The sequence below is a fragment of the Arvicola amphibius genome, chromosome 8 (assembly GCF_903992535.2).
Source record: "Arvicola amphibius chromosome 8, mArvAmp1.2, whole genome shotgun sequence".
NCBI lineage: Eukaryota > Metazoa > Chordata > Mammalia > Rodentia > Cricetidae > Arvicola > Arvicola amphibius.
In genome coordinates this window covers 70,944,844-70,958,206 of record NC_052054.1, presented here as the reverse complement: position 1 = coordinate 70,958,206, position 13,363 = coordinate 70,944,844, and the positions used below count along the sequence as shown (strand labels likewise).

Here is a 13,363-nt window from a genome sequence, read left to right as displayed (position 1 = left end):
ATCAAAGAGAGGAAGCCAGCAGAGACAGTGAAGAAGGGAGGACCAGCTCTCAGGGGTCTTAGAGATCATGCTGGGAGCATTGAATTCTTTTTTTCCAGGATTGAGGCTGAGACACAAGGCTTTGCATATGGTATGAAAGTGTTCTACACCCTCAGTCTTTGGTTTAATGTATGTGTGTACCCTATGTAGCCTAGGCTAGCCTGGTACTATGTAGTACAGGCTGGCCTTAAACTTGATCCACCTGCCTCAGGCTCAGGCGGGCTGGGGTCTAAGCAAATGTCTCTTGCAGTGCCCAGTTCAGAACACTCGTGACATCTATTCCTTCATTTACCACTTGAATTTTTCTTTCCAGACAGGACATCCCATTGTCCAGCTTTGCCTTGAACTTGCTCCGTGACAGAGAACAACTTTGAATTCCTGATCCTCCTGTCTTTACCTTCTGACTGCTGAGATTATAGGCCTGCAGCTTCATGCCTGTTTTATGTGGTGCTGGGGAGAGAGCACAGGGCCTGTTGAGCAAGGGTTCTTTACTAACTGAGCTATGGACCCAGCTAAGGGCTTGAGATTCAGGGGAGGAAAGGGTGGGTGCCTTGGAGAGGAGAGGGTTCAGATGGACAGCCAGCGGCCCTGTTCCTTGCAGGGCACATTCCACACTAGACTTAAATGAGAACCAAAACCACCAGGGACAGAATTTTTCACATTCTTTGGCTAGGGAAATGCTCTGGGTTTGTGCATAGAAGAAAGAGGAAAGAATAATAACCATCTGAATGCCAGGCAGGGTCAGAGCAGAGAAAGCAAAACCTCCTTAAAGAGATTTCACCTATGGCCGGCTGGTCATTAGGCCTGAGGCTGAAGGAGAATTACTGAGGACCTCTAGAAACATGTCAACACAATAGCCCACTGCATAGCAGTGCAGGCTAGAAACATGTCAACACAATAGCCCACTGCATAGCAGTGCAGGCTAGAAACATGTCAACACACCAGTCCACACAGAGCAATACAGGCTGGGTGGTGGCAGGCTTTACATTTTTCTTTTCCTTTATTTATTTTTTCAAGACAGGGTTTCTCTGTGTAGTCTTGGCTTTCCTGGAACTCACTCTGTAGATGCGGCTGGCCTCAAACTCACAGAGATCCACCTGCTTCTGCCTCCTAAGTGCTGGGATTAAAGAAATGTGTCACATCTGCTGCCCATCTAAAAGATTTAAATTAAAAAAAAAAAAAACAATTGGGCAGTAGTGGCATACACCTTTAATCCAGCACTCGAAAGGCAGAGGCAGGTGGATATCTGTGAGTTTGAGGCCAGCCTGGTCTACAGAGCAAGTTCCAGGACAGGCTCCAAAAGCTACAGAGAAACTCTGTCTCACCCCCCCCCACCGCCAAAAAAAAAAAAAAGCAAACACAAATTTATCTAGAGTCGGGTGTAACTCACACCTTAAATCACAGCACTTTAGATGCAGAGACAGAAAAATTTCTCTGAGTTCCAGTCTAGAGTAGTTGATCAACTGTGACCACTGTCAGATTCTTTCCTTACTGACTATTCTAGACTGGAACTCGCAGAAATCCATCTGCCTCTGTGTCCCAAGTGCTGGGATTAAATGCGTGATTTACTATTCTAGACTTAATCTCTATGCCAAAAAGAAAGAGAGAGGTGTTCTTGGGTTGGGGCATGGCTCTGTTGGGAAAAGTAACCTACCTAGAATCTACCAGAGGGGCCAGGAGCCTGGTAGGCCTTGGGTTCTATTTCAGCCCCTGGGACTTTATGTGGTCACATGCTGGTGCTCATTTGGGGAGCAGTTCAGAGAACTTATGAGAACGAAGGCAAGCATGACATTAGGACAACCAAGGCCACTGTTACCCCACACCACCAGCAAGGCTGGGTTCTCCACGAGCACTGTACTATAGGACACGCAGGACCTTAGCTACCTTTCTGTTGCTCAGATGAAACACCATAGCCAAGGCAGTTTAGGAGAATTCATCTGGACTCGCAGTTATAGAGGGATAAGATTCCATCATGGTGAGAACAGCTGCAGGTACGGGGAACTTAGCAATGTCACCTCAGTTACAAGTAGGAAGCGGAGAGAGAAAACTGGAAATGGGGTGAGGCCATAGACTAGAAGCCCTGCCCCCAGTGATGACTTCATTCATCAGGGCTGGACCACCTAAACTTTCCCTAACAGAATCACCAGCTGGGGGCCAAGTGTTCAAATATGCAGGCCTAGAGGATGTGTGTGTGTGTGTGTGTGTGTCATTCAAACCACCAAGTGTTCGAATATGCAGGCCTAGAGGATGATGTGTGTGTGTGTGTGTGTGTCTCATTCAAACCACCAAGTGTTCAAATATGCAGGCCTAGAGGATGTGTGTGTCTCATTCAAACAATGGGCAGTGTCACAGGAAGGAGGGGTACGTATGTGGCTCTGCAGGTCACTCTGCTAATATTTTTTATTTAATTAAGTTTCTCTGGTTTTTGGGACAGGGTTTCTCTGTGTAGCACTTGGCTGTCCTAATACTCACGATGTAAACCAGGCTGGTCTTGAACTCACAGAGATCCATCTGCCTCCGCCTCCCAAGTGCTAGTATTAAAGGTTTGTGCCACCACCGCCTGGCTAATTAATTAGTTACTTTTCTTAAAAGTATGTGTGTAGGGTCTGGGAAGACAACGCAGCAGTTAAGAGCACTCACTGCTCTTGCAGAAGGCACCACGGTTCCATTCCCAGCACCCACATGAGACTCAGAATAATCTGTAAATCTGGTTCCAGGGGATCCAGTGCCCTTTCCTGGTTGCCACAGGCATGCACATCCTGCGTTTCTGCATGGATAGACATAAAAACACCCATAAAATAAAGAAAAATAGTTACAAATGTATGTCTGTGTGTTTTGAACATGATAGTGCAGTGCCCACAGAGGCCAGAGCAGGGAGTCTGATTTCTCGGACCTGGAGGAAGAGGTGCTTCATGGGTCCTGGGAACTGATCTAGGGTGTTGTAAGAGCTGTGGGTGTTCTTAATATCTGTGCAATGACTCCAGGCCCCCTGGTGATTTTGTTGAGACAGGGTCTCACTATGTAGCTTTTGTTTGCTGTCCTGAAACTCACTATGCAGAACAGGCTGGCCCCAAACTCAGAGATCTGCCTGCCTCTGCCCTCCCTTATATTTTAATTAGGGGAAGGAGACAGTTTACTGCAAGCACCAAATAGGCTCAGAGCACATCAGCTCATCCACTGTCCATAGTTCCTAGACTGTGCTTGTGTAGGAACATGGTGCTACCAAAGCTTTGCAAAGGGGAATAACTTATTTCCATTGTTTACATGGAAAATTACCATTCTGGTGGAGACCCCAGGTTGCCAATGGTTGCTAGGTGCATCATTAAAAGGGCCTGTGTGCAGGATACAGGTGGTGGTCTTGGGTGCCAGTGCACTGTTTGAAGAGGGTTGCATGCATACATACTCCAAGCCAAGTGCAGTTCCTAAACTGAAGTGTGATCCTAATTAGCTTTTATCAATAAAAACCAAGAGCTATCCAGGCAAAAACCTGAAAGATCAAAGAACCGGCAGTAGTGGCCGGTTCCTTCCTTCCTCTTTCCAAGCGCTGGGATTAAAGGTCTGAGTCACCACTGCCCAGCTTCTACGGTTAACTAGTAGCTAGCTCCACCCTCTTATCTCTAGGCAAGCTTTATTAGTCAGAATGCAAACTATCACACAGAACCCAACTTGGCTAAGAGGTTGCTGAACTCTATTCCCTATGCTTGACTGCCCCCTAACCATTCGCTCACTATGCAGGTCAGGCTGGCCTCGGACTTGCACGCCTCCTCCTGCCTCTGCCTCCTAAGTGTAGGAATTGTAGGAGTGCACTACTATACCCAGGTCGTTTCGATTCAAAACTGAATTTATCAAAACTACAAATCCCACCCTTCTGCTATGCAGGGACTCCACTCTCCTTCTCTTGCCCTCGTAGTGCCACATGGAAATGTCTTTCTGGAACTCAGAAAGATAATTCCGAGGTCTGAGGAAACGGTTTGGGGAGAGAGCACCTGCTGTGAAAACGTAAGAACGCGAGTTTGAATCCCCATGACCCACATAAATGCTGCACAAACTTGGTTATGGTTTAAATAAAAACGCTGGGCTGTCCTCGAGTGGCAGCACAGTGGGTAGCAGGCCATGAGATCACACTGCAAGTACCATGACCACAGGGCAGACCATGAAGGCAGGCGAGTCCCAGGAAGAGAGCCTACAGGCCCACAGCCCACGAGGGCCAGCAGGTCTTACTCATGGAGCCGCATGGCGGGTGAGAGACCGAGACGGATAGGCATGCCATGCAGAGGAAGTGGGTATTTATTTAGTGGGTTATGGAGGGTTAAGGGAAAAGGGGAGATGGGGAAAAGGCAGAGAGAGAGAGAGTGAGAGAGAGAGAGAGAGAGAGAGAGAGAGAGAGAGAGAGAGAGAGAGAGAGGGGTGTGGAGAGGTGGGGGGGAGAGGAGCCAGAACAGCAGCTACCTCTTCCTGGGAGAGACAGAAAGACAGGAAGATCTGCCTGCCTCAGCAGTGGGGGCGGGGGGAACAGGGCTTGTCTCTTAAAGGGATAGGACAGACCATTACAAACATGACACTCCACCTGTGACCCCAGTGCATAGCAGCAGAGACAGGGGATCCCCAGAATAAGCTGAATCCTGGGTTTCACACCCAGCACTACATAAGTGGGTTCTGATGGATACAACAGTAATCTTAGCATTGGAAAACCAGAAGGCAGAGGGATCAGAAATTCACAGCCATCTGCAGCTGTACAGCAAGTCTGAGGCCAGTCTGAGAGATCCTGTCTTAAAAAACAGAGCAAGCCAAGCTGGAAAGTTTTGCACGCCTTAAATCCCAGTACTAAGGAGGCAGAGTCAGGCAGATCACTGTGAGTTTGAGGCCAGCCTGGTTTAGAGGGAGTTCCAGGACAGCCAGGGCTACACTGAAGAGACCTTGTCTCAAAAAACAGCAAAATAAATAAAGAACAGCCAAAGTAGGGGAGAGATGGAAGGGACCAGGAAGCTGACACAAAGCTTCTACAGTCTACTTACTCTTGGGGGCGGGGCGGGGGGCAAATAACAAGAAATACATAGGAATGAAGTTACATGCCTGTGATCCTAGAACTTGGAAGATAGAGGCTGGAGGACCACCTATTAAAGCTAGCCTGGGCTACAAAATCATCTTGAAAAAAAGATGAATACTTGTGCTTCTGAGTGCTGGAGAATGTCACAAGCCCCTTGCTTGTTTGCTGTCACTCTTTCTGCCTGGGGACACATGAAGGAGGCCCGAGGGTGTGAAAGACACTGTGACTTCACATGTGAATGGTGGTCGAGGTGACTCCGGAGCAGTGCTTCTCAACTTTCCTAATGCTGCGACCCTCTAATTCAGTCCCTCATGTTGTAGTGACCCCAGCCATAAAAAAATATTTTCACTGTTACTTCATAACTGTAATTTTGTTACTTTTATGAATCATAATGTAAATGTCTGAACGCAGAATGTCTGACATACATCCACCCCAAAGGCCGTGACCCACAGGTTTAGAACCAATGTTCTAGTCTTGAGGGTGGGAACCCAGTCTAACGGGCTCAATATCTTATGAGACACTAGAGTGCTCCTCTGCCCTCCCTGTCCCCTGCTCCCTTATCCTGCATGCACTTAGGAAGAGACCCTGTAAAGACAGTCAGATGTGACCTAGGCAAGTCAGGAAGAGCCTCTACCAAGGACTGAATCTACAGGAACCTTCATCTTTGACTTCTCACATTCTAGAACATTAAGAGAAAATGTGTTAAGCCAAGTCCATGAGTTATTTTGTTGGGTTTTAAATTTATTTTTAAATTATGATTTTCTTTTCTAAGACAGGGTTTCTCTGTGTAGCTTTGGAGCCTGTCCTGGAACTTGTTCTGTAAACCAGACTGGACTCAAATTCACAGAGATCTGCCTGTCTCTGCCTCCCAAGTGCTGGGATTAAAGGTGTGTGCCACTACCATATATACTTTTAAGAGCATTGGTTGCTTTTCCAGAGGATCCAGGGTCTTCACCTAGCACCCAAATGGCAGCTCAAAATCCAGTTCTTGGATGCAATGCCCTTTTCTGGCCTCTGGAGGCATCAAGTACATAGATATGCATGCAGGCAAAACACTTTATGCACGGAAAATAGAAAGTAAATCTTTAATTAAAAATAGTTATGTTGGTGGGCGGTTGTGATGCATGCCTTTAATCCCAGCATTTGGGAGGCAGAAACAGGTGACCAGCCTGGTCTACAGAGTGAGTTACAGGACAGACTCTAAAGTTACAAAGAAACCCTGTCTCGAAAAAATAAAATAAAAAGCTATAAATAGCCGGGCTTGGTGAGGTACATCTATGATCACAGCCTATGGGAGGGTGAGACAGAGCAATTGCATGCAGGAAATGTATAAGGCCAGCCTAGGCTTTCACAGGTGAACCTTGTCTCAAACAAACAAACAAGAAACAGTATCATTATATCTAAGCCCCTTTAGAGCCGTGAGCACATCTTACTTTAGCATGCTCAGGGCACAAGCATCTGACACAAACCTGCCTTGCTTGGTGATGAAGGCTTCATGTCTGTCTTCCAGCTCCAACTCTCTTCCCCATCCCAGCTTTGCAAATGCGACTGTATGCTGAGGGCTGAGGATATAGCTCAGTTGATAGCATATGCCTGTGATCTTAGCACTAGGAAAACAGGAAGGCCATGAGTTCAAGGTCATCCTTAGCTATATGAACTGAATACCAATGAAACCCTGCCTCAAAAACAAAACACCAAAACAAACAAAAATTCAGGATTGCTAGCCAGGGAAAAAATCCAAATTCAAAGTACACTGAATAGGCACACTCTAGTGTCAAAAGTCAAGCTAAACCATCTTTATCTGTAGGTGTGTGTATGTACCTACATGTTTCTATACTCATCCGTGTGCTCACAGAGACAAAGTGGGGCTTGGTAGTGTGCACCTGGAACCCCAGAACACAGAAAGGGAAGGCAGGAGGACCAGGAGTTCAAAGTTTTTCCCTTCCTTTACTTTTCAGGTCTAGCCTAAGGTGGCCTCAAACTCATGGTTCTCCTGCTTCAGCCTTCCAAGTGCTAGGATCACATGCCTGTGCGGGTCTGGTTATTGTTGCTAAGTATCTGGGGGCTGGGGATGTGGCAAGGCCTAGTCCTCCAAAACCGGCACAAAGTCCTGGGCTTGGCTCACTATAATGAAACAACTGAGAGCCCTGCCACACTCCACCCCCGCCTTGTTTGTTCCCTGGCAGGGCAGAAATGAGACTAGACTGGCAGGCTGTTTAAAATAACTGCATCCTTTAATGGCAGTAATACAATTACTGAATTAAGAGACCACATGAGAGAAGGCAGGTGAGGTTTCTGGAAGACAGATACTGAGTACAAAAGGGGGCGGGAGAGCCATGCGACGATCATTGTAAAAATACAGTACGTTATATACATATTTGCACCATCGACTTTCAACTCAGAAATGCTATTTACACTTTTTTTACAATCCTGGTTAGAGAACAATTTTTCTTTAAAAGTGTGGCCCGCTGGCGAGTGGGGATTCAGGCGGAGTTCCTTGTCCCAGGAGGGTCTTCGGCTGACTATTCCAAGAGGAGGAATAGGTCCTCTCACCCACAGATTTCAGATTTAAAAATTCATTTAATTTTCCTTTAACAAAAGAAAAATTTTATTTTTCTAATGCAGACCAGCCTGGCTTTGAACTCGTGATCCTTCTGCCTCTGCCTCCTGAGTGCTGGGATGACAGGTAGGCACGACCAAGCCTGGCTGTTAACAAAAGAACTTTCAAAGGGGTGAGGGGGACCAGAACACTGCCACACTACTCTTCCTATCCGACACTTACCATGGCCCCAGTCTTGGAGGCCAAGGCTGGAGTCCAAAGACAAATCTCATTGATGATTGTTTTAAGAAAACAAAACAAAATAAAAAACACAAAGGCAAACAAAACCAACCTGATCTTGGTGCACTGACCCCACAGGGGGTTAGCCTGTGGGCACAAGCCCCTCCCACCCCAGCTTCAGGCCCCGAATTGTTTAGAAGGGATTTCTCTTTGGGACGTGGAGGGCATTGGGGGAGGAGCGGATGGGGATGTGGGAGCCTGTCTCCCCCTGAGGCAGAGGGGACCCACTAGCTGTGTGTCAGGTTTCCTTGCCACCAAAAGGAAGCAGCTGAGCCAAGAGACCCAATATAGAAAAGGCAGGCTACAAGAAAGCAGACCTCTAGGGCTTGGCGAGTGACCCAGAGGTAGAAAGGCCTGCAGCAGGTCTTACCCAGTTCCCCATCCAATCTTGGGGACTTGGTCACAGGAAGTCTCCCCTGGGGCTCTGGATAAGGCCAGACCTAAGGGTACCAGTAGGGGAGGCTGTGGCAATGCCTCCGCTGACTGGGATCTGGCAGATGCCTTAGGCCTCCCCACCCCAAGTTTCCTTTCCTAGAAAGGACCAACACACCACTTTGGCCCCAGACTCTACTGTTTCTTCAGGCCCCCTTTTGGAAAGAACCCATTAATCCAACACCGCAACAGACAGCTGATGCCCTGCTTCGGTCGGCTTGAGAGGGAAAAGCAAACACTTTCTGGTACTCTACAGGGAACACGGCTAAGGCGCATGTAAGCAGCTAGCAGACACACTCTGCCAGGGCCACCCTTAGCCTCCTTCCTCGGGAGTCTGGCAGGTAGCGACATCACGGATCCTTGAGCTGTCTCGAGGGTCAGGCCAGTGGCACTGGACAGGTAATACTGAGGGAGAAGGCTTTGAGGGGCTGCCCCACCCCTCTCAGGCCTACAGGCTGCAGGTCTGTCTCACCCAGAGTCTCCTGGAGGGCTAGAGGGTGTCACTTTCAGGACAAACCCTGGACGGAGGATTTGGGATGCACAGGCCCGAGTAGGTTAGGACTGGGACCAGGACCTTTTTCTCCTCTGGACATTTTCTCACTTCTCTGTTACTCTGTCCCGAAGCAGGCTGTCACAGGTTGCATGCTGAAGAGAGGCCAGCTCACCCTGTGGCTTTAGAAACTCCTGCACCGGCTTCCACCAAATGTGCTTTAGTCTATCTCCCAGAAGCATGGGGTGAGTGGCTTTCAGTGCCTTCCCAGACACTTAGGCTTCCCTTAGTTCCAGGAAAGCCCCAGGCTGGGTACTTGCCACTGTCCAAAGCAGGGCACAAGTTGCTCACTAGGCACAGCGAGCCCAGGAGCCTGTAGCACTGACCAGAACCCAAGACGGTTAGATACAATTTATGACTCAAAGAAAGTACTACTTAAAAAGGAAGAAAGGGAAGAAAAATGTTAAGAAAGAACACCCTGCCTGTCCCCCACCTGTAACTCTGGTTGCTGCCCTTAAATGTCACCCTGGAAGGGTGGTGGAGTGGAGGGAGCACTGGCCCCAACAGATACTACTGGCAGAAGGGGGAGGCTGTAGGGTCAAAGCCTTTAAAAACGTCCTTCAGGGACCCTGCATCCTGCTCACCCTCACGAGCAGGGCTGTTGCCAGCAAAGGGGCTTCCTGGGCCTGTTTTGGGGGCAGGCTTCACAGTCCCAAAGAGGGTGGGCACTGGCAGGTTGTGCACTCCAGGTTGGGGTGTGGCCCCCTCAGGGGGCGGTGTGGATGAGGCAGCAGTGGGTGCTGCAGTGGCCTTGGGCCGGGGCCGGTTGTAGCTATTGTATCTGTCTGTGGCTGTGGCCCCATCTGCGCTGACCTTTCCTGTCTCTGGCTGCTCCAGGGCAGACTTGCGGACAAACGGGGGCTCTTTTGCCTTGGAGGCTGAGCTCTTGCCATTGCCCTCAGGACCCTTGGGCTGAGCACTCGTGTCAGAGGCTGGCTCTGCAGCTTTGCCACCTGCATTGGGAGTCCTTGGGTCATACAAGCTGATGCCACTCAGCACACTGCTCTGCCCACTGCTGCTGCCCTGGCCCAGGCCACCAGCGGCTAGCACTCGGGGATCATATGGAGCCGTGGCTGGTGGGGATGAGTCTCCACTTGGGCTGGCAGCAGGAGGTGATGCTTCGGTGGAACAGGGCTTGGTTGCACGGGATGTTGACGCAGGATCTGCTGACTTCTGTAATCTGGGGTCAGTAGGGGTCTTCCGCACCCTGGGGTCGCTGGGTTTGTCACTCTGGCCAGGGGTGTTGACGTTGACAGTCTTGAGGATTCGAGATAGAAGTTCAAAGTCAGGTAGGTTAGAGCCAGATGTGCTGGGATCTGTGGAGCCTGGACGCTGCCGGGTGTTGGGAGGCCCAGGGGGTGTGGAGCGGTGCAGTCTGGGATCCAGGGCAGGCAGGGACTGCAGGGCAGCAGGCACCGGGGGCACGTCCTGCTTGGGGATGGGCAGGGGGATCAGGTCCTCAGGGTTCCAGAGCACAGTGCGGGCAAAGCTTGGCTTGCTCAGGGTCACATCTTTCTTAATGTGGCTGAACTGCTGCAGCTGAGAGCGAGGGTCCCGCAGTGGGTGCCCAGGCAGGGGGTCCAGGGGAATGTTCACTGCCTTCTCACGCAAGGCCCGCTCCCCTTCCTCTTCTTCTGCAGTGCTCTGTCCTTTTGAACTGCTGGGGCCCGCAGGGCTGGAATGAAGGCTGCCTTCAGTCTTGGAGGTGGGCAGGGCACGAGCCAACCGAGGGTCAGAGGGCCCTGAGTCCCCTGGGCCGGTCCCTCCTGAAGTCTCTGCATGGCGGCTGAGTCTGGGGTCACGGCTGAGTCTGGGGTCAGCCAGCCGGCCTCCTGTGGGGTGTCCCTTCTGCAAGCGGGGATCCCCCAGCCCACTGCTGCTCGGTTCCACAGCTGAAGCTTGGGGTCGGCTTGATGTCTGTTGCCTCAAGGTCTTGAGGATAGATGTGACACTGCTTCCCCCCTCATCCTCGTCACTTGAGTACCAGTTTCCGGTGTCACCTGAGAGAGAGCAGAATAGTGGGAGGCATGAATGGCCATATTCCATAAGCCTGTGGACCCCTTGGTGTCCTGGTGTGTGGTTCTGTGCTGTTAGTTAGCATCTCCTATGGCCCCAGCTGGGAGCCAGGGGTGCACAACCTGGCTCTGGGTGTTGACATCATCGCGGCTTCTCTCTCAGGCCAGTACCATCCCTGGTAGGTGGTCTGACCTGAATAACTCACACATAACCCCAGGAGGTCCTATCATCAACATGCTCACTGGACAGATAAGGAAATGGAGGTATTGTGCCATTAGGTCAGGGTAAGGCTGGGCCTCAGAGCCCAGGGTCCTATCTCTTCCCACCCTCCAGGCAGGTTTGCTCCAGACCAGCTCTAGTCACCTTTCTAGAGGTCTGGACAACAGCCATGCTGACAGCTCACATACACATCCCCAGAACCCTCTATACAGTCCAGGGGTCAGGGAAGAGCAAGTGCAACCACAAACAGAGCCAGGAGGGAAACCTGAGCCACCAGGGAGGGGCCACCAACTTTGTCTTTCCTCCTGTTGTCCCCACTGGCTTGCTCCAAATTCCTGAGACCCTTGGTCCATTCAGCCCTAAGGTGTATGCCACCAGGGCGACCACTTGAGCCTGTGACTACACCACTGGTGATGCGTATCTCTATGGCTGGCTGGCCCATCTTTGGCTTTGAATTCCCAAATATGTGTTCTAGGGATCAGGCCATGAGAGTGTCACTCAAGCTTCAGGAAGGGCACTGTCTCTGCTAGGAACCAGCCCACCACCCTCTCCTACTGAGTCAGGAGTCTCCTGAACCCAAGATACAGAGGAACCCTGGCCTCCATTTCCTCAGCGTGAGACAGCAGCTCAGGACAGGCCTCCCTGCCAAGCTTCTTTCAAAAACACAGCACCCAGCCTAGGTGCCCCCCCATCGTCCCTGCACAGAGTCGGCTGGGCCCCTGCCGGGGGACACATGCCTTCCTCATTCTCCCGGTCCTGCTTGCTGCTCTCAGCCAGCCTCCTCGCTCTCTCCTCCTCCTGCTGCTTCTGCTGGATCCTCAGGTACAGGGCCCTCTGGGCCGAGGGCAGGAAGTCAGGGACACCGGCGCCCGCCTTCAGCCGGCCTGGGGGCCCTCCCTCGGGGAAGCTGTCGGGCTCCAGAGGGTGCTCGGGGAAGAGGGGCTCCCCAGGCTGCCCCGGCAGCTCTTCGTAGTGCCCGTAGTCCTCTGTGGCAGGGAAGAGGGTTTGTGTCGGGAAGGCCTCCGTTGGAAAAGCCAAGCTGGGTGGCGAGTGCGAGGATGAGGATAGCCACCCGTCCCTTCCTCCTCCCCAGGCCTGGGTGCCTTGAGAGTCCAGCAGGAGCCCACAGTGGGCCAGCTGGCAGGGAAAGGATGAGGCTCAGGGAGGGCATGGTGGATGCTTATGGATGTCAGCAGAACTGCGTGCATATGCCTCAGATGGAAACTCCCTGTAGACAGGCCATATCCCTTTCAGGCTAGGTAGCTGCTGCTGTCCTCACAGGAAGCAGGCTTGGTTCTTCATCTGCCATGAGCTGTCTCATGGTTTCCTGAAGGCATGTCCAACTGTTTGACATCATGATGTGATGTTGTCATCTACGAACTTCATGCTTGAGAAAGCACGTAATCAAACTAAAAGTAATCTCGCACAAAAAGGTACTAAAACTCTCTAATAGACCAGGCTGGCTTTGAACTCACAGAGATCCACCTGCCTCTGCCCCTCAAGCCATCATGGTCAGACTAGTCATAAAGGTTATTAGGTTAAAGATTTTTTTTTTCGAGACATGGTTTCTCTGTGTAGCTTTGGAGTCTATCCTGGAACTAGCTCTTGTAGACCAGACTGGCCTTGAACTCAGAGATCCACCTGCCTCTGCCTCCTGAGTGCTGGGATTAAAGGCATGTGCCACCACTGCCCCATCAAGGTTTAAGGTTTTGTGTTATGTTGCATTCACATCTACTCTCAGCTGCATGCAGTGCCTAAGCTGCAGGTTGGACATGCCTGTAAGAAAGAAAATCACTGTATCTCCCAGAAGCAGAACCAGAAGAGAACAAAACTCACTAAAAACCTCAGTCCAGCTCAGGGCACCGCCTCTCTCCTCTCTGTCCTCTAGGGATTCTGGACACTAGAATTACTGAGTACATAGGCAGATGAAAGGCAGGGCACGGCAGATTCCCTTGCATGGCCACAGCAAGTCTTCCCTCCCTCACCAAACCGGCTCTACTATGTGCATTAGACACAGTACCATTATCTTACTGCAACACCCCGAATGTAGAATGGTGAGCCAGAGTTTGTTAAGAGCCCCACTCTGTTCCTTCCACATGTGGTAAGGACTCTTATCTAGCTGGGGCAATATACTGAGCATCAGAGATGTAGATCATGCTACCAGGAAAGCCAGTCTGGTATTTTAAATAGTTTAACTTGAGACACTGGGGACTGGAAAGAT

The 13,363-nt window shown here is 50.6% G+C and overlaps 1 protein-coding gene across 5 annotated transcripts in view; it reads right to left on the bottom strand.

Moving 5' to 3' along the window:
* Positions 1–7,301: 7,301 nt before the first annotated feature.
* Zc3h4 (zinc finger CCCH-type containing 4) overlaps positions 7,302–13,363 on the bottom strand; it is a 40,174-nt gene continuing 34,112 nt past the window's right edge. For 4 of the 5 annotated variants that reach the window (XM_038339028.2, XM_038339029.2, XM_038339031.2 and 1 more), the window contains 2 exons: positions 11,880–12,128; positions 7,302–10,907 (listed from right to left, as the gene is read on the bottom strand). In XM_038339028.2, the coding sequence (XP_038194956.1) occupies positions 9,418–10,907; positions 11,880–12,128 (1,739 nt within the window). In that variant the 3' untranslated portion in view covers positions 7,302–9,417. The remainder of the gene's footprint in view (positions 10,908–11,879; positions 12,129–13,363) is intronic. The other variant, XM_038339032.2, reaches the window with a different exon arrangement.